Source organism: Dendrobium catenatum, unplaced genomic scaffold, assembly GCF_001605985.2.
Source record: "Dendrobium catenatum unplaced genomic scaffold, ASM160598v2 fragScaff_scaffold_211, whole genome shotgun sequence".
NCBI lineage: Eukaryota > Viridiplantae > Streptophyta > Magnoliopsida > Asparagales > Orchidaceae > Dendrobium > Dendrobium catenatum.
Window position 1 is genome coordinate 139,112 of NW_021318673.1, and position 19,685 is coordinate 158,796.

At 37.3% G+C, this 19,685-nt stretch overlaps 1 protein-coding gene across 2 annotated transcripts; it reads right to left on the reverse strand.

Moving 5' to 3' along the window:
* Window positions 1-9,122: 9,122 nt before the first annotated feature.
* On the reverse strand, window positions 9,123-12,098 carry LOC110102157 (7-deoxyloganetin glucosyltransferase). Of its 2 annotated transcripts, none has more exons than XM_028693002.1 (2): window positions 11,446-12,098; window positions 9,123-10,216 (listed from the first exon to the last, which is right to left on the reverse strand). In XM_028693002.1, the coding sequence occupies exons 1-2, from the start codon at window positions 12,044-12,046 to the stop codon at window positions 9,282-9,284; spliced, it is 1,536 nt and encodes a 511-aa protein (XP_028548835.1). In that variant the 5' UTR covers window positions 12,047-12,098; the 3' UTR covers window positions 9,123-9,281. The 2 variants fall into 2 exon arrangements, with proteins under 2 accessions (XP_028548835.1, XP_020686006.1); XM_020830347.2 differs by having other exon boundaries at window positions 9,123-10,222.
* Window positions 12,099-19,685: the final 7,587 nt, after the last annotated feature.

The window sequence follows — 19,685 nt, forward strand, 5'->3', positions numbered from 1 at the left end:
AGGTTCGTCCCAAAATGAAATGAGGTTCGTCCGTACGAAATTTTTTCAGAGAGCAACTCGTCCAGGTACGATAACTATTTCATCTGAACGAAATTCGTCTAGAGGGCAAATCGTCCCGGGACGATCTGGTTGGATATATATGGAAATGAGATCTTTTGAAGAGAGAGAAAAAGGGCAGGAGAGAGAAAACCGAAGGAAAAAGGAAGTGATTTTTGGGCGACTTCTGTCCGTTTTCGTCCGTAGCTGCAGCTGAGAAAGTTGACCGACTCGAGGTAAGGCACATTCCGCCTTTCTCAATTTTCAGAAAGGAGGATTTTGACGACTTTTCTGTTTCGAATTTTGTCTCCGTTAGCGAATAATTGATTCCGTTTTGTACTGATGAACTTTTTACCGCGTAACTTTTGGTATGTTTCTAAGATGATATTTGTGCACATTTTGAGTAGTTTCTGGAAGATTTTTACCGGGTATTTTAAATTTTGCGGCATTTTAATCGAATTACGAATTATCATGATATTGAAAAATGTTGCTTCAGTACAATGAAAGTCTTACAATGTTGTCGTGTTTTTTTCCGTTGTCGTGTATTATTTGTGATAATTTGGTAAATTTTTGAATTTGTGAATTTTGTGTAAATGTCGTATACTGCCGTTATGTCGCTGACGATTTTCTAACGAAATCTTATTTTCTGAACTGAATCCTTTGTTGTGATGTGCTATCAGAAGGGAGTTATAAGGGGCCAGAATCCTTTGAGATTTTGTCTGTGTCAGGGAAATCTGAGAAATCTGAAAAAAGTTCTGTTCTGAAAGTTTTGTATATCTGTTCTGTTCTTGTGCTATAAGCACAAAGGGAGATATAAGGGGCTAGAATCCGTCGAGTTTTTGTCTGTGTCAGGGAAGGAAGGCATAAGGGGCCAGAATTTGTTGAGATTCTGTCAGGGTCTGGGATATCTGATATGTGATATGTGATATGTGACATGTGATATCTGAAATGCGATTTTATCTGATTTGAATTCTGATTTGTACGATCCGATCCATTCTGTGATTTGAAAGTTTTATAAGATCTGTTCTGCATTCTAATTTGAATTCATGTATCTGTGATATGATTTTTATTGGATCAAGTATCTGTTTTGTCTGTCATATAATTTTTGTATTATTATTTGAATTTCTGTACGGCTATTTGAATAACTGCTTCTAATGTTTTTTCTGATGTGAATTTCTGGAGATTTTGATTGGTGAGTGTAGTCTTGTTGAGCTGTTAGCTCATCCTTATTATATGTATGGTTTTCAGGTTCTGGAAAAGGGAATGAAGTCTTGGATTAGTCATTCTGTGTCTGATCAGTGATTAGGTGTTTTTTTGTACTTTTGATTTTTGTACAATCATGATTTTTCTATTCTGTTCTTTCTGTCTGTAGCCATGCACTGTATTGTACATGATTATTTTGATGAAAAGAAGAAAATGATAGATGAATTTCTGTACATATTGGAAGTTAATAGCAGCTATATGTTTTTGTTTGTTCGAATATTTAGAAGAAAGTTCTGAAGCAAATTCCAAAACTATATCCTGGATTTTCAACATTTGTCGCGGCCCGATGAGAAGGGATTCGTTCCGATCGGGTTGGGTCGTGACAAGAAGTCTGGAGGTATTTCGAAGAAGAACTTCATGGACATCACCAGCAATTAAATACATGAATGTATGTCAAGATGTTCAAACAATCTACTTAAGCAACTAGCTAGGGCAAACGAAATATTCAAATGTTGCATGCATATATTGCATGAACATATAGATTATATACTTTTGCATTTGCACTGAGAGGTTATGGAGGTTGAGAGCAACATATCTGAAAATTTCCTAACTGGTAGAGGCATGAAATGTGTAAAAAGTATGTATTTCGAGAAAGATCGCCACTTAATAAATGCTTACTTTCTTCAAATGAGTTTTCATGAGCTACACTATAAGAGGGAAGATAGTAGTTCGAATGCTGGTGAAAGGTTACCTTATGATGTCGAAAACGTCATTCTTTATCAACCTTGGGATCTAGCTGAGGAAGATTTTATTTTAGACTTGTATAAGCAAATAATGAAGAAGTTTCTACCTAGAGGTAAGCGGAGGAAGTTTTTAAACCTAGATGACTGACAAAATCTACAGTATGAGTTTCACTTCTAATTTGCGTGTTGCCCTACACAAAGTCAACTACAGGCGCATATGTAACAGCTATTGTAACAATAATAATATAATCATCTTTATGTTGTCTATTAATGTAATCACCTTTATGTTAGCGTGATAGCTATTGTAGCAATAATAATATAATCACCTTTATGTTGTCTATTAATGTAATCACCTTTATGTTAGCTATTATTGAAATCACCTTATTATGTTATCTATTAATATAATTACCTTTATATTATGTATTAACGTAATCAAGTTTATGATATATATTAATGTAATTAAAGTTATGCTACCTAACAGCAGTTCCCACAGACAAATGAGAAAAAAAAAAGACAAAATTAATTTTTATATTCACAATAAATAAATAAACAATATCCATACAAACTTATTTTTTGATTGTAGCTAAAATGGAGATTGCCAGCTCAACCCTGAATTTAAGTATATTTTCTTATCAATATTTATGTTGCCCCCATACAAAATTATCATGTTGGATAGCAACCTCCATATATTTATAAATGAACATACCATAATTAATGTTGTTTGTTTCGATATTCATATATTAGAATCGATGTCAACAATAGGAGGAATAATAGCATAAGGGAAATTGAGATGAATTATGATGGCATTGCATTTATCTATGAAGTCTTCAAAAGATGCATCAGGAGGATCTATAGGTGAGGGGGTTTGAATTTGGACAATAGGGGCTACTGGAATTGATGACAAGGGTTTTTCATATCTTACATTTTGTCAGCTTTATAGGCAGGAACATGATCTAATAGTCTTCTTAATGGCTGCAACTTTATTTTCCAAGTGTCTATGCTCTAATGTGTGCTGCTCAAGAGTAGAAACCCTCTCTCCATGGAAGCCAACTCTGGGCCTAATCTTCTCCATCCCATATAACATGTAATTGCACATTGTACGAATTTCTACGATGCTTTATTGGAAGCTCCACACATTCTCCTCAATGGTTTTTGTGTTTGGAGGTTAAGGAAGATGGAAGGTGGAGTGTGGACATTTTCAGGAGTGAGTGGGGGGGGGGGGGGGGGGGGGGGGGGGGGGGGGGGGGAGGGGATTGCAAAGAGATGAAAGGTGGAGGTTGGACTTTCTTAGGAGAAGGAGGGGATGGCTAGGGGGTTGAAGAGAGATGGAAGGTGGAAATTGTACTCTCTTAAGAGAATGAGAGGGAGAATTATATAGGAAAGCTACTTCCTCCCTAGGAACTCGGAGGGAATGAAAATTCTGCATAATTGTGATTATCACAATAAGCTCACAATAAAATCAAATTACCTATCTAAGTATAATATTTGAGAAGCATGTATACTTGCCTATCCTGAATACCAGTAAATAATTCAGACGCCGTTATTTTATTGTAAAAGACGTGATTGCCCAAGCAAAGAAAATGGGGCCTTGCATTTATATGCATAGGTGTTTGGATTAATGTGTAATATTAGCCAAGAAATTTCAAATGAATTGGTAATCAAAGAGAATCGTGGATGTTGTTTATATTGACAAATAACAAGTGTACAAATTCATTTACATAGCCTAGTGACCTGGATTTACCTAATTTTCTGGCAGTCATATTAAACTGTCAAACCAAGAAATCTCTAATGGCTGCTGTCTAGTTATAAGATGAGAAATCATCTTGATCACCTGCAATATTGATGATCTTTCTCGGGATTCTATAGTTGTGAAATAAAAAGAACAAATTGAATAACATAAATATTATAAATTTATTTATAACAACAACAAATGGAGTTGATTGACTAAGGCTTTGCATCTTATGTTTAATATCGGTTGAGGATTTTTTAGATATTGCCTCACTTTCCAACTTGAATTCATCTCCTTAGTTTGGTAATCCTATAAATAACAACCTCATCTGAAGTGAATGTTAGCTCATGCCCTTGATGAATCATTACTTTAACATATCTCATGATGATAACATGTACTGGAATGCAAGGATTTCTAAGAATTGATATTAGTGTAATTCCATTAATTTATCCTGGAAATTGTTCCCAAAAAATTGTACCAAAGAGTTGCATATAAGTCTAAAAGTTGATGTTCTGCAATGAGAAGTGATCTATGGAGTATAAAGCTATATAAAGCTATAAATAGACTTTATTCCCATATGAAAGGGTTGTGAAATGGGAGTCTGGAAGAGAGAGAGAGAGAGAGAGAGAGAGAGAGAGAGAGAGAGAGAGACCAATCTAATAATTAATGTTGAGAGCATTATCAGACTATTGTCTCCTAGTTATAGCTAACAAGTAACAATCACTCGATCAATCATTATCACCTAATTACTATCAGCCTATGATAGTCGACCGAATACAATCACCCAACTTTATCTTCTGATGCATGACATCAATGCTAATGTCTATGCCCGCTAACTTTATCACACATTATTACCAATAACATCGATACACGTCATCAACTAAAAAATTAGTGTATGTCATCAACACTAATGCTAATGTTAATCTGACTTATCGCCAATTATCATGCATCATTAATAAGACATAATCGTGTCATTAATTAACTCCAGTATTGATGCTCACCTACTTTGTCACTCGTTTTGCTAATAACGCAAATGTGTGTCATCACAAATAAGGTTGATACATATCATCAATAGCCACATAAATTCTCATTAATTTTATCAGGCTACATCGCCAATTTCATCAATGAGAATAATGATGCCCATCAATTTTGTCACCCACAAACATCAATAACGTCAACATACATTACTGTCAATAAGGTTGATGCACGAAGTCGACACTAACTCTGATACTAACCAACTTTGTTGCACGTCATTATCAATAATATCAATAAACGCAATTGCTTGAGGTTTTGCATGTTGTTAACATAAATGTTGACGTCCACTAACTTTGTTGCTCGTCATTATCAATAAATAAGGTTGATGCATGTTGTCGACATCAACATCGATACCCACCAACTTTATTACCTGTAGTTATTGACAATATCAATAAATTTTATTGCTTATAAGATTCAGGCACACTAGCAGCATCAATTTCAATCTCCATTAGCTTTATCGCCCATCATCATCAATAATGTTGATGCTTGCCATCACCAATAAGAACCATACATGCCGTCAACACCAACATTGATAGCCATCAACTTTATCGCACGTCATTGTCAATAATGTTGATACAAGCCATCAGCAACAAGGCTGATGCATGCAATTGACACCAGTGTCAATACCCGCTGACTTATTACCCATCGCCACCAACAATCTCTACATGTTATTGCATGCAAGGTTGAAGCATGCCTTTGACAATTAATAACTTCAATCCATGTCATTGCCAATAGGGTTGATGCATGTCATTGAAATCAACTCCAATGCAACAGTGAGGCTTATGCTATAATTCTTTCCATCTTTATTTTTGGCCTCCCCTCTTATAAGGATAACAAACGATTATGCCACTAACTACAAACAATTAATCACTTGAAGATAACTTCAACACCTCAAAGCACCTCCAACATTCACTATGAAAGCCGTTCTCCATAGTCCATATCTACTATATTTTACTTATGCAATATCTTCTCCAATTAGGAGAAATGATACTATTTGTAAAATTACATATATATTAGTGGTATAACTTAACTGTGCTAGGCATCATAATTTTCTCTTTTTCGAGTTTTCATAAAAAATCTTATCTCTTTGAGCCGTTCTTGACTTACCTATATGAATATACAATCTTCTACATTGCAAAAAAAAAAAAAAAAAAAAAAAAAAAATCTAAGAAGAAATTGCTCAATATAAGAAAAAACATAGGTGGCAAGTTGCGATTGGGACACATTTTAAAGCACGGCTGTCAATGAGCGATTTCTGAGTTGCATAATTGAGCAGAAAGCAAAAGAATAAAAAGAACGAATGAGAAGGAAATTGAGAGGCTGTGGTAACTGGCCCAATCTCAATCAATTTTGACTTATATAGACATTGGAAACAACTGGATGACAACCCTTGAGCCGAATGAGAGAGCACGTGTGGCCACAGGATTCCTTCTCCTTCATCAATCAATTTTGTTCTGCGCAACCAATTAGTCCTCCGAATGGTCAGCTTATTAATGACGTATGTCATTATAAACCTTCCGGTCACCTTCGTGGATTAAGCCGGTCAAGCTTAGTCCTAATTATTAGCTAAGGTTGGCTTGATTTCGTCTCTTAGATAAACATTCAATCCAAGACTACAAGCTACCTTTGTATGAAGCAACTTATGGCTGTCGAGAAAAATCTTTCGGTTACATTAGGTCGACTAGCTATCTCTTCTGACTTAGTATACTAGCAAACGTGATAATCTGGGATGACGGAACTATGAGTTGTTGATCAGGTTTATCATCATTTCCTCTACCACATTTATTAATTTGTTATTAAAAATATATTTTGATTAGTCACTTTATGAGGAAAGTAATCAACCACGCCGGTTCATGGTGTTTTAATTTAATGACTTTAAATAAATTGACGGCATATATATATATTATGATGCCTCTCACTCCAATGGGGTAAGGCTGGATGCATCTCATTGTTGGTGTTGTTGGGGGTAACTATTTCAAAAATAGTCTAAAATTATTTTAGCAAGGTTTGGAATCAGAATTGACTTTAAATTTTTTATTCAGTAATTAATATAAAAAGATCAAATATATGTTCATAAAAAAGTTATAATTAAGAGAAATTTATGTAATTTTTATTAGAGTCGTTATATTTTAAGGTCATTTTACAATCATTTTTATACAAATCGTTTGAAAATTATCCTTTTTAATATACGTTGATACATCCTCAAAAAATTATCTTGATTGGGCACAAATCTCAAGGAAAAATCAAGTTGGAAACTTCTAAAATTAAAATTGGGACCATGCGAACTCCGATTTCAGCAAACTTATAGTTGAACAGAACGTCTCGAAAATACAAACTTAACGACATCAAATTCAACTCAATCCGAGCCCAAATGGGTCCAAATCAAGGGCCCAAAGCACTATTGGAAGGTTTGAACCACAATTTGGATTACCAAACGGTTTCCAAACGTGACATCCTTATAGTCAAATTGAGCGGCTCAACAAGACGAATCCACCGAGCCTAAGGTCACGGAATTCCAACATCATTAAAACCTTCAAATGTCTAGCGAATGGTCCACGATCAAGGGATTCAATATCGACCATCCATCCAAACCACCGCCCATTTAGCCTTGATCCTCCTCCTATTTACGGGCCATGCCACTCTAGATTTCAACCATACGATTGGCATTTATATTCTGATCACCCTTTAGGACAAGTAAGCCTACTGTAATCTGCTCGAATTCTAGTTGAATCATTTTTAACTGGGCTAGGCCCCGTGTTTTTTCCTCTTTCCAGGATTTTTCACATAAAAAATCTTGTATTCTCTGTGTGTGAGTTGGATATCCGTACAACGCTAAGACATACGATTATAACTCTATCGCCAAATATATTTTAGCCCGCAACAATGTTGTATAACTATTTGATGGTGGCTAAAATTCCATCTGTTTGTAGTGTTGTAACACTTTTCACTGAAGATGAGAAATGCGAAAAATAAAAGCTTACTGCTTAAATTGGGGACCACAATATAATTTATATTTTAATTATATTTATTTTATTTATGCTCATCTTTAAAATAAAATATAATACTTGGTCTCTATATAATATTTAATTTCATATAAAATTAAATTAACTGTAAGTCATATAAATCAAATAGTGATTTAATTATTAATTTGATCACAAATTTAATTTGCTCAATTTTAGGCAGCAAGTAGCAACTAATGAGATTCATGAGCAATCAAGATGATTTTTGGCGACATATCAATAGTAATAATGTTGCCCTAATTGACGGCGAGGGGACCACTGTTGTTGGAACAAATGCTGGCAATTTAAATTTATTATATCATATTCTACATGGTCCAAAACTTACATATAATTTGATAAGCTTGTAACATTAAAGATAAGAAAACTAAGCAGTAAAGAAATTAAATATCAAATTTATTACATCATATTCTATATGGAATGCTTAAAACTATTGTATCAAAAGAATCTGATTTATGGTGTATCTAAAATAAACTATAATGAAATCTGTGAAATTGTGTTATGGGAAAGCAATCTAAAAAGTCTTTTTCATATGAAAAATAATTATGTTATGAAGATGTTCGTAGAAAACAAGAATGAAAATAGGCAAAAAAGAGGATATTTAAGGTATTGAGAGAATGACACTTGGCAGCTTGTTGATATGCCACAAGGAAAAGTTTCAATTAGGCTGAAATGAATTTATAAGGTGAAGTACACTTCAATTAGAAATATAAAAAGATAAAAATCAAGGCTTGATGTCAAAGGTTGTGCAAAAAAAAATTATATTGATTTCTATGAAATCTTTTCTCTTGTTGCATGCTAGATTTGAAACCGTTATATTATTTTACCAATGAACTGGAAAGTTTATAAAAAACCATCTGTTAAAAAAAACTGAAAGACATATTTCCTGCACTTTATTTCTTACATTAAAAAGTTCTTTGTCTTCTCTCTCTCTATATCTTTTAATTTCTCCAACAGCCCTCTCGGCCTGCAACGACCAAACAGCTATACTAATTTAGTGGGACGAATTGTTGCCAATTAAGACTTCATTTTTTTTTTTAATGACGAGGAAGCACTCCTTAGGCCAGTGAAAATCCCGATCAGCCTAGCATGCAACCCACATTAATTTATACGAGCCAACACTTAAGGCTTTCACTGTTTGCCAAGGAATTCGAACTAGGGACTTGAGCTTTACCCAGCAGGCTCTTCACCATCCGGACAAGCAGCGGTGGGTAGATTTCGTTTGTATAAAAATTAATTTTTTTTATTAAAAAAGTTACTTTTAGAAGTGATAAAAAAATGACAAAACTTAAATCAGCAATGATGTCTATTTCGAAATTTCTATAAGCCTTTCGCTTTCCTTCAAAGAAAACTCAGACATAGACTCAAACATTTCCTTGACAGCAGGAAACGCCAAATGCAATATTTATCAATTCAAGCAATTTTCTCGTGCAGATACAACTAGTGAAAGGATATCCCAGCGCTTTCAATAATCAACAATATTGGATCACAAGAGCTCGTACATAGGCAACTATGGCTTCAATGATTGCTCGAACAAAGCACCTCCTTCATCTTCTCCACATTGACTGAAGAGCTCCCCATCGGACTAATTGCCTTGGCTGCACTCTCCTTCCATTCCAAAGCCTTCTTTCTCATCACCCTCCCCTTCTCCCCCGCCATCATCTCCCTTATCAATCCCTCCACCTCCACCCTCCTCACACGATTGTCAATCTCCATCCCCACACCCCAATCCGTGCATGAATAAAAGCAATTAGTCTGCTGCTCCGCGAAGAACGGCCAGCATATCATCGGCACGCCAGCAATCAAGCTCTCCAATGTCGAATTCCAGCCCGAGTGTGTTAAGAAGACACCCACTGCCGAGTGGCGGAGCAACTCCTCCTGCGCGCACCAGCTCGTCATCATCCCTCTCTCTTTAATCTCTTCCAAGAACTCTGGCGGCAGCACGGCGGATTCTCCCTTCAAGAGGTCCGGCCGGACCACCCATAAAAAGTTAAAGCCGCTATTGGCGAGGCCCCATGCGAACTCCACGAGCTGCTCCTTGCTCATAACAGTTATGCTTCCAAAATTGACGTAGACGACCGACTGAGGCTCCCTGCCGTCGAGCCAGTCTAGCCATGTTGCGTCCTCCTTCCACAGGCTTGTGCTGATGGCGGCAAGTGGGCTGTCGCTTGGTATCAGGCGTCGGCCGAGGAGCGATAGTGGGCCGATGGCGTAGACGGACGGGAGGAGCTTCTGTAGTGCGACGAGGACAGGGGCCTCGAGGATTTCGAAGGTGTTGAGCACGATAGCTGAGGCCATGGAAGCTCTGCTTGTAACGTACAGAATGTGGTTGAGCATCTTGTCGTCGGGATCAGTTGTGCGAATGAAGGTGGGGAAGTACTTGAGTTGCATGCCTTTCTTCAGTCCCGGGATCCAATCAACTTCAGCGTCAAGGAATCCGTTTCTTAAGTCAGCTTCATCTACGCAGTAGATCACATAATAAGATTACTAAAAGGGGAAGAAAAATTATCAAATGTATATTGTAAAATTGAGAAAAAAAATTAAGATAGAAATTAATCTAAGAAATGTTGAGTTAAATTTTATTTCATGTCCTCCCTTCTTCTCCTCTTCTATATATATATATATATATATAAGAGGTAATATTTAAATTGAGAGTTTTTAAAATTAAATTAAGTATCATCTGAATTCTGATTTTAGCAAACTAATAGTCGAACTAAACATCTCGTTGAGACAAACCTATTGGCATTACAAATATTAGATCTGACTCCTAGTAAGTTCAAATGAAGCACTTAAATTATATTTAGAAGCTTCTAAAGATAAATTGATAGAGCAAATGACATCCAATTATAGCATGCGCTCATAGTCATAGTAAAATCAAACTGCTCCACAAAACAAATCCAACGAGCCAAAGATTGCTCGATCATGATGTCACTAAGGCAAAATATTTGATAAACAATTTACACTCAATGAGATCAATATAGACAATACAATGGAGTGCTTTGAATTTTAGTCAAATTTATCAAATTGTAATCTCTAAAAGACTATAAATTTATTAAATTATATCTTATTCTCTTCGTAGGAGGAGATTCAAGAGTTAAGAGAGTTAAAGAGCTCTCTTGCATTTTTTACCCATCAATGGTGGTTCAATGATGGTCGCACGGAAGTCCGGCAAGAAGGAAGTTCAAATGAGAATTGAACTAAGGTACGTTGTAATTCTTTCTGAATTTCACTCTTAATTCATTGATCTATTACATCAGTGATTACATGGCTATTTATAGAGTTTACTGTACATAGCTGGCATGTAACATGTGGCTGTAAATTGATAATTAAAGAATATGTGGCTGAGAGTGCTCTGTTTTGCGGCTCTTCTTGCTTATTCCAGCTCGGTTCCGATCTTGTTTTGCACATGGGCTGTTACGGTGAAGGTGGTCCGACGACGGTTGATCCGAAATATGTGAGAGGACGATAATTGAGAGTAGAAATAATTATATGATAATGTTTAAAATTGAGTAGACCTATTAAGAAAAATATTCAAATATGCCAAATGTAATAATTTGGCTTAAGAAAAAAACTTATCATGGTTTTATTTTTGTCTTACCTGTTGATCTTTTGTTGATAGGCAAAGCACTCCACAATGCAAAAGATAAAAAACAAATCTCGCGAATAAGAACTACTAGTTTACCTTTTAGAGGAACAAGGCCGCGATCAACGAGCTGCTGGAAATGGAGGTAGGCAAGGAAGCCGCAGGCGCTGGTGGTCCAGAAAAGGATCTCTGGGACGCCGAGCTCGCGGGCTGCGTCAAGGGTGAAACTCATCGCGCCATCCGAAACGATGCAAGTGACTGGTGGCGCACCCGACGAAGCCTCTTCATTGAGCTTGGCAAGGAGGCGAAGAAAGGGACTGAGACAGTTCGTCATTACGGATTCGCAGAGATCAGCGATGTTCTGTGTAGCATCTTCGTCGGAGAAGGGGAGGCCGTCGGGGATGGAAGCGAAGCGGAAGTTGTCAAGTCCCTGAACAGCCTCTGGGCCCTGCGAACGAACCAGGCGACGGTAGTTGAATTCGGTTAGGACGAAAGTGATGTGGAAGCCTTGGGCGTGGAGGACTTTGGCCAACTTTAGTACGGGGTTCATGTGGCCTTGCGCCGGGAATGGGACGCACACGGCATGGGGTTTCGCTGATACAAGCGAAGCGTCCATATCTCTCTCTCCCAAGCTCTGTAGAGAGCTCTCTCCGTGATTTTTTTCTATTAGCACTTGTTGCTTCTTAGTTTTGCTGAGCATGTCTGATGGCCAACTTGGTTTATGAGGAGATTTTTTGACAGTGTCTACTCTCAACCATTCATTATTGGTCGACTTTAATTTCTGTAATAAAATAATTGACACGATCGGAATGCGCATTCTTAATTATTGGCCTCGTGCTGGTCGATGCTGGTTCTATATATGGGTGTCAACATATCCATAATTATTACAGTTGTGTACATAGCTATGCACTAGATCAATACTACACATGTGTAATGGACAAATATACTGTTGTGTATTAGGTGACGTGGGTTTTGATTGGCCTACGGTGTTTATATGTAATAATTTTTCTAGTATATCACACTATTTCAAAATTGAACTCATATCCCACTCAAAAATTTTGAATTCAAGTCGATACATTTAATAAATGAGTCAATTTGAGATTTAAATTTTCGACTTGATTAAGATATCGGGTCGGGTTCGAGTTAAACCATTTGGCCCGCATCCTATCTGCCTTTGAACCTCGTGCCCTTGCCCCTGGTGCTCACGCTACGCTCGTTGCTCGCACCAGTGCAATTAACCACGTGCCCACTTGTATTGCGCTTAGTGCCTAGCACCTGCCCTCGCACAATTGCACCCACGCTTACGCTGCGCTCGCACTCGCCCCTTGGCCCCTCGTGTTGAGCTCGCACGCGGCCTTGCTCACTCACCCTTGTGGCCTCACACCCTCAGCTGCACTCCGCTCACTCATGCTGCACTCGCCCGCTCTCCCCGGGTGGATTGGTTTAGGTTAGATGTTTTGAAGTTGGGTCAAACTCATATTGGACCTGAGCCCAACTCAAAACCTCATTTTAACACCCATAGTTATAGATGAGACAAAGGCCTGTTTGATCCTCTACTTGAGCACATGTGCAATGCGCCAAATTTATTTAGGAGCAATTTGATTTGCCAAAAAAGACAAGAGTAAAAAGATTCAGTGTAAGTAAAATGTAATATATTCGAAATATTTTAAAATTTTTTGGAAGAGTGTAAAAGGAATATATAGAAAATATTATTATTTTTTTAACTTTAAATAAAATAAATGTAGTGTAATATCTAAAATGGTGGTGGCATCTGATAGTAGCAATTGGCCGGTGGCAATAGTGGTGGCCGGCCGCTGTTGTGGGAGATGGTGGTGGTCCGTGGGCAAAGTGGCGGGTGGTGTTCGGCAGGAAGCAACTAGGGGTGGGCGGTGGCCGTGTTCACTATCAACGGCCAATGATGGGTGGGGGGTGGCCGGCGAGGGTAGTGAAAAGAAAACTTGATTAAGATGAAAGCTTTTTTCAATCAAAATTTGGCGAGTGTACTTCACATTAAATATAAAATAAAATAATTTGCATTACATTTAAAATACTTTCCATTACAGGTTAATAGCACCAAAATGCTCACTGTCTTAATCACATTCTTGAGAAGTTTGCTGGCATATCGGGTTTACAGGTTAATAGCACCAAAAGCAGATTTCTTTTATCTAAGCATGGAGTTGATGCTGAGAATTTGTGCAATATTCTGAATATCCCTATCTCCGATGTGCCTGTTAAATACCTGGGCATACCTATTTTCCATAAGAGACTGAAAATCTGCGATTTTCAGCCTCTTTTAGATCGTATTTCGGGTTGTTTAGAGGGCTGGAAGGCCAGATCCCTCACTATTGCTGGTAGGCTGCAATACCTCAAATATACTATCAATAACATTTTGGCTTATTGGGTTCGGGGGACTGTCATTCCTAAAACTTGTGCTAAAACCATCAAAAAACTTTGCTCCAGGTTTTTATTCTATGGGGACATTCATAAAAGAGGGTTACACATGATTTCTTGGAAAGATACTTGCAAACCCTACAATAATGGTGGCCTTGGGATACATTCTATTGACTCTCTTTTTTATGGTTTTGGCTGTAATGTGATTTGGAGGTTTTTCAATTGCAATAGCCTTTTAAACAACTGGTGGAAAGCTACATATGGCTCTTTTTGGAATTTTGGTAATTCTAAATGCTCTATCTACTGGAAAGCTCTTTGTGATGTGGCTAAATCTCTGCAGCACTCTCTCAACTTCAAAATTATTACTACCAGTCACCTTTCCTTTTATTGGGATCCTTGGTGTTTGGGGATGTCGGTTGCTGAGAGGCTTAGACAAGGAAATTGGGATTTTCCTATTCCCAAAACCAATTTGGATGTCAGCAAATTCATCAATTCCAGTAACTGGAACCTCCCCCATAATCTTCCAGCACCTCTGGCTAATATTATCAAAACTGTTACTATTTGCAACTCTTCTCAGGAATGTTTTTGGACTAAATCTGCTAAACCTTCTTTTCACAACTTTGTAAAACAGTTTTATGTTGAGTTTGAGGAGGCTCCCTGGTACAAATTTGTGTGGCATAAACACTACTCTTTGCGGTTTGCTATTTTTACTTGGTTTGCTTTCAAGAACGGGCTTAAGACAGCTGATGTTTTAGCTGTTAGGGGAATTTCTGTCACGCCCCTCTGTGTTTTCTGTAAGGCGGAAAGGGAAACAAAAAACCATTTGCTTTTTGAATGTAATTTTACATTCAATATCCTGAAGTATTTTCTGCCTAGAATGGATTCTATGCTGCTCCGTCCAAACCTTTGGCAAGTTTTTAATGATCTGGACGTTCATGAGACTGATATTAATAGGAAAAACTTTGGCTTCTTATTAATATTTGCTATTGTTTACTATACTTGGAGAGCCCGCAATGATAGACTGTTTGGAAACAACATTGATTGCCTTACTACCATCACTTCTAAGATCAAAACGGCTGTTTTTCTTAAGACTTTCAAGAAAAAATGCTTCCTCACGCAACAGTTACTGTTCTCTTGATCTTTTCCTTTTGGCTGTGGAAGGTATGCTGGTGTCCATGGATGGTCAGTTTTGGCAACCATGGGCTGCTTGGGTTTTTTAAGGACAATGATGAATGCAATCTTCCTCTTCTCCCCTTGGACGGTCTCGGTCCTCCCCTTCGTTTGGCAACCAGGGGAGCTCGACATTCCGTCTGTTTTTGGTAGTCTCGGTGATCTAATTGCTGATTGCTTACTGAGTCCTTAGAATTTTGTATTATGTATCTTTATTTTTGGCTTTTCTTTTCTTTAGCAGCTTGGCTGATAGTTTTGGCCTTTTGGGGCTTTTTTGTATTCTCTCTTGTTTTTTGTCTATTATTCTGTAATCTTTTTACATCAATGATATGGGCTTAGGCCCCAAAATTTCCCAAAAAAAAAAAAAAAATACTTTCCATTACATTTCTTTTTCATCCTACTAAACATTAATTTTTTTTAAACTCCTACAAAATAAATATTTTACAACCACTTACTTTCAAGCATGCAGCCCCTTATAATAAGAGACTACTGAATTTTTTTTTAATTCAGAAATGTTTAAAAAATAGATGATTTAAGGTCATATTGCGAACACTATATATATACCAACTTGATCCTGCGTATCCTTAGGCTTACTTGGTATCATTTTTATTTTTTTAAAAATAAATTAAGTTACTTTACAAAATACTTAAAAAAATTTGACGTATTTTTTATCACAACAACCGCATGAATTAAATTTTTTTATTTAAATAGAAATATTTTTTAAAAATTTGAATATATTTTATTTGAATTCATTTTTTTTTTGGGTAAACCCGGGGCAAAAAAATAGCCCATGTATTAAAGACAAAAATCAGTTACAATTACAAATACAAGTAACCTGTAAGGAAGAATAAAACAGCAACAAGAACAAACGGCAATAACCGTAAACAAGGCTAATACAAAGGGACATTACAATCTATAAGTCTCAGTAAAAAAAAGGACCATAACCATTCATCAGAAAAAACCATCAGTTGATAACCCACGACGTCGAGGCAGAGGCTCCGGTTGCCATAGAACAAGTTGGAGGCCATCATAGAGCCTCCAACCAGCAAGATAAATACGTGCCCGATTGCCACACAGGCTGTCCAGAGCAGCCATAAGGAACTGGTCCTGCACATCATTGTCAGATTGTAGAAATGTACCCAGTAATAATAGCCCACGGAGCCAAAAATGCCATATCAGTAAACCCAAGAAATGAGCACCATGTTCTTCTAAAAATGAACTGGACTTGGCTGAAAGAGAGAAGCAACCACAATCCCAAAATGTTCTTCCCAGGTCTGAAACAAAATTGGAAGTAAAAGCTGGAGCTACCAGAGCTCCCAAAAGTCCAAAAAACCCGTTGCAGCAGCAGTAACCAGAAGAACTCTCCACCATGAAGAAAATCCAACATAGCCATAAGAAAAACAAGAAAAACTGTAAGATTAAATACCCGTAAACCATAACAAAAGCTTGTCTTTGTTTTTCCATTTAGAAATTTTAAATCGTAAGGCAGCAGTGATGTTGCAAATCAATTTGACTGAATTAGTCCTCAGATTGGAGAAGCCGCGACTGTTTCTCTCGCACCAAGTATGATACACAATACAGCTCACAGTTAAGTAGCAAAAATCCTTCTCATTTCTACTATAAGACTCATGTTGGCTAATAAATTCAAAAACCTGAATTAAATTTGGTCTCAGCAGAAAACCATTAAAGTCAGGTAGAATGAATTTGAGAATGTTGAAAGAGAAGTCACACTCAAAAAACAAGTGAATGTGGCTCTCAGCCAAGCTAAAACAAATGGAGCACTACGGATTTACTTGGATACCCCTAAAAAGTAAGTTGTTAGCTGTTTTAAGTTTCCCAATCAAAGCCATCTAGGAGAAGCAAGCATACCTAAGGGAATGCTTTTTGTGCCAAATGGACCCAAACCATTCAACCTTAAATAGATGAGAATGAAAATGCTCAATGAAGGCCTTAAAAGTCTAGTTGGGGGATCCATTCCAAAGGATACCAGACACATCATTGAGATCCAAAGTCGCAATTGCAACAGAAAGGACATAAGGAGTATTAGGGGGAAGATTCCAAGTATCATTAGTAATAAAATCTTTCACACATTTATCAACAAAGTTTGGCATCACATAATGTTCAGCAAGAATCATGCCTTTAAACCATGGGTCCCAAATGAAGGAAAAGTTGAAAGCATGAGACACAGAAAAAGTGATAGACCCCCTAATTTTGGCTGCAGTAACAATAATTTTCTTCCATAATTTGGAAGCAGATGTAGGAGAAGGCTTCCAAGGAGAAATAAATTTGGCTTTATACCAGCTGCACAAAGAGTTCTGGGAGTTATAAAATCTGCCAATAAATGAGCAACAAACCCCATGATATAATGCCTCAATAGAGGGAATACCAAGCCCACCATAATGCTTAGGCAAGGTAACTTTAAACCAGGTGTGGACCTCCGAAGGAGCACCGCGCGAACGGGTAGATTGGAAGGGACAGATTGGATCGTGCATACGACTAATCATTGAGGATAGAGGCTTTCACCAACACACCTCAATGGGTAGCAATATACACGACCTAGTCACGGGTTTCCCCCATCCGATGCATCAGTTCGAATGGGGTTTAGTATATATGGGACCGAGTTTTCCACAGGCGCAAGCCCCCGTGGTAATTACATCCCAGGCCGGAGCCTGAGAAAACTCTCGATTAAGGATCATACATTATCCCTTCCTAAGGTGGGATTGACACAGGGGTATAGACTAGAAAGTCATATCCAAAAGGAAGAAAGGTCTGAAGGGCTGAATCAACATGCATTGTTCATACCAGCATTCGGAGGCTCTAGGGTACTAAAGAGAAACTGGAGAAAGAAAAATCAGGTAATCAATCATATGCGTGAGAGAAGGATGGAGGTGGCGTCATCCTGTGACGCGGATAAGTAGGATTTATAGTCCCTGAAAGGAAGGGACGTCCTACCTACTATTTAAGGCATACTACGAGACCGAATGTAGTAGCCTCGAATCCTAAATCTAGGTTGGGCTTAGTGTTCTACGAAACACTAAGACCCGTGTCCTAGATAATGCAATGCAAAACCTGAACTTATCCCGGCCTGGATTGGGGGAGCCAGCTAATCGCTTCAAAGTCATACTATCAAGTCAATTATTAAATATGGGTGGGTGGTACAGTTTTTTGGAAATATGACCGATATCTAGAGGATTTCCTAAGTGGTCCAGGACTTATGTGGGTTAGATGCTCCTAGCTAATGCAATTAAATTTTATTTAGTTGGTTACTAATGCGATGCATGCTAGTTGAAATGTCAGCTCATGAATTCTATAGAATTTTAAAAACAGACTTATAAAAAATAAATTTTTAGAAAAGACTGAGTCTCCCTAGGTCCGGCACTTCATCCTCATAGGCCAGATTATTCGGACTCTACCCGCAGGCAGGGAGATGTCTTATAGCAAGGAAAGAAGAATGCGATAATATGCATGCGACCCCGGACGGTTCCAGCAATTCTCTAGGTTCGTTAAGTTTCTAAATTATTTAAAACTTAAATATTAAATTTTGGTTATGAGTAGAAAAATTTTATAGTCCTTAGAGAGCCTAACAGAAATCCAGGTGAAAGCAAAAACGGCATGCAAGAAAGAAACCTAGAAAAAGTAGATAATTCTACTGCGCAATCAGGTAAACACATCAATATAAATCCAGAATAATCAACTAAATGGCCATAGGCAAACTGCCCTCATTAAAACCCAGATATGTAGAAAGTAAAGTGGCCGGACACCACTGCCAACAACCCGGATTTCTAAGCCTATGACAGACGCCAACAACTTTGAGTGGATATTGGGTCTTCAATCTTTAACATTCTGGATGTCTTCTCCTTGGACTATTTGGATCTCCCTCCTTGGACTCCTTTGAAATCTCCTCCTTGGACTTCTTGGATCCGTCGTGGCTTGAATATCCAAACGAAGAGACAATTCCCGCCAGCAGGGGAGTATTGTCTTTTCTCTTTGAATATCTAAAGCCATCCAATTCGGTCTTCCAAATGGAAGAAGACTCTCCCCTTTAGGGATGTCTTCTTCTTTTGGAATCCGAGTTGGATAATAATATCCCAACTCACAGTTGTTTTCACAACTCTTAACAATTATTACAAATTTTACATCAAATATAAAGCAGAAAAAAAATCTAAAGGACCTGCATGGTTATCCTAATAAAAATCCCAAGCAGTTATATATGGAAATGAAAATAACTCAAACCATTGACCCTGTGTCAAGCTATGCTCTTAATTATGAGGGCTAAGCAGCCCCACTTGTGTAATTATAATTATTAATTTAGCCCTCATTTCATTTAGGGGGAGCTGAGCAAGCACCTGCATAAAACATTATTAGAAATCGTGTTAATGCTCTCCCTTTTATCAGCTTGAGCATGGCCACCTGCACGGAAGAACAATATATATATAATTTTGAAAGTACTTAAAGTAATTATAAATACATATAATTTTTAGAAAAATAATATAATTAAAAATAGTTTAATTCATATCTGTATAAGTATATGGGAGACCTACTGACCACCCTAACGAGTTCTCAAAATGATTTGAAAATAGTTTGTATCTTGAAAATAATTATTATATTAATTAAGGGGATGGTAAATTGGTAATTAAATAGGCAAATAATACTCCAAGACAGAAATTTTCCAAAACAGTGAAAATTAGTGACTAAAAACAATCTTAAAATAAAATTCATATTTTTTGGAAAAATTCAAGGGGTTATACGTCAAAATCCGATTTAAAATAACAAAGTTA

Bases quoted from the DNA above. Each gene is read 5' to 3' on its own strand.
- LOC110102157 (XM_020830347.2), bottom strand. From the start codon at position 12,046: ATGCTCAGCAAAACTAAGAAGCAACAAGTGCTAATAGAAAAAAATCAC. The intron at 10,223-11,445 runs GTAAACTAGTAG...TCTACTGCGTAG, and splicing joins CGGCCTTGTTCCTCTAAAAG to ATGAAGCTGACTTAAGAAAC.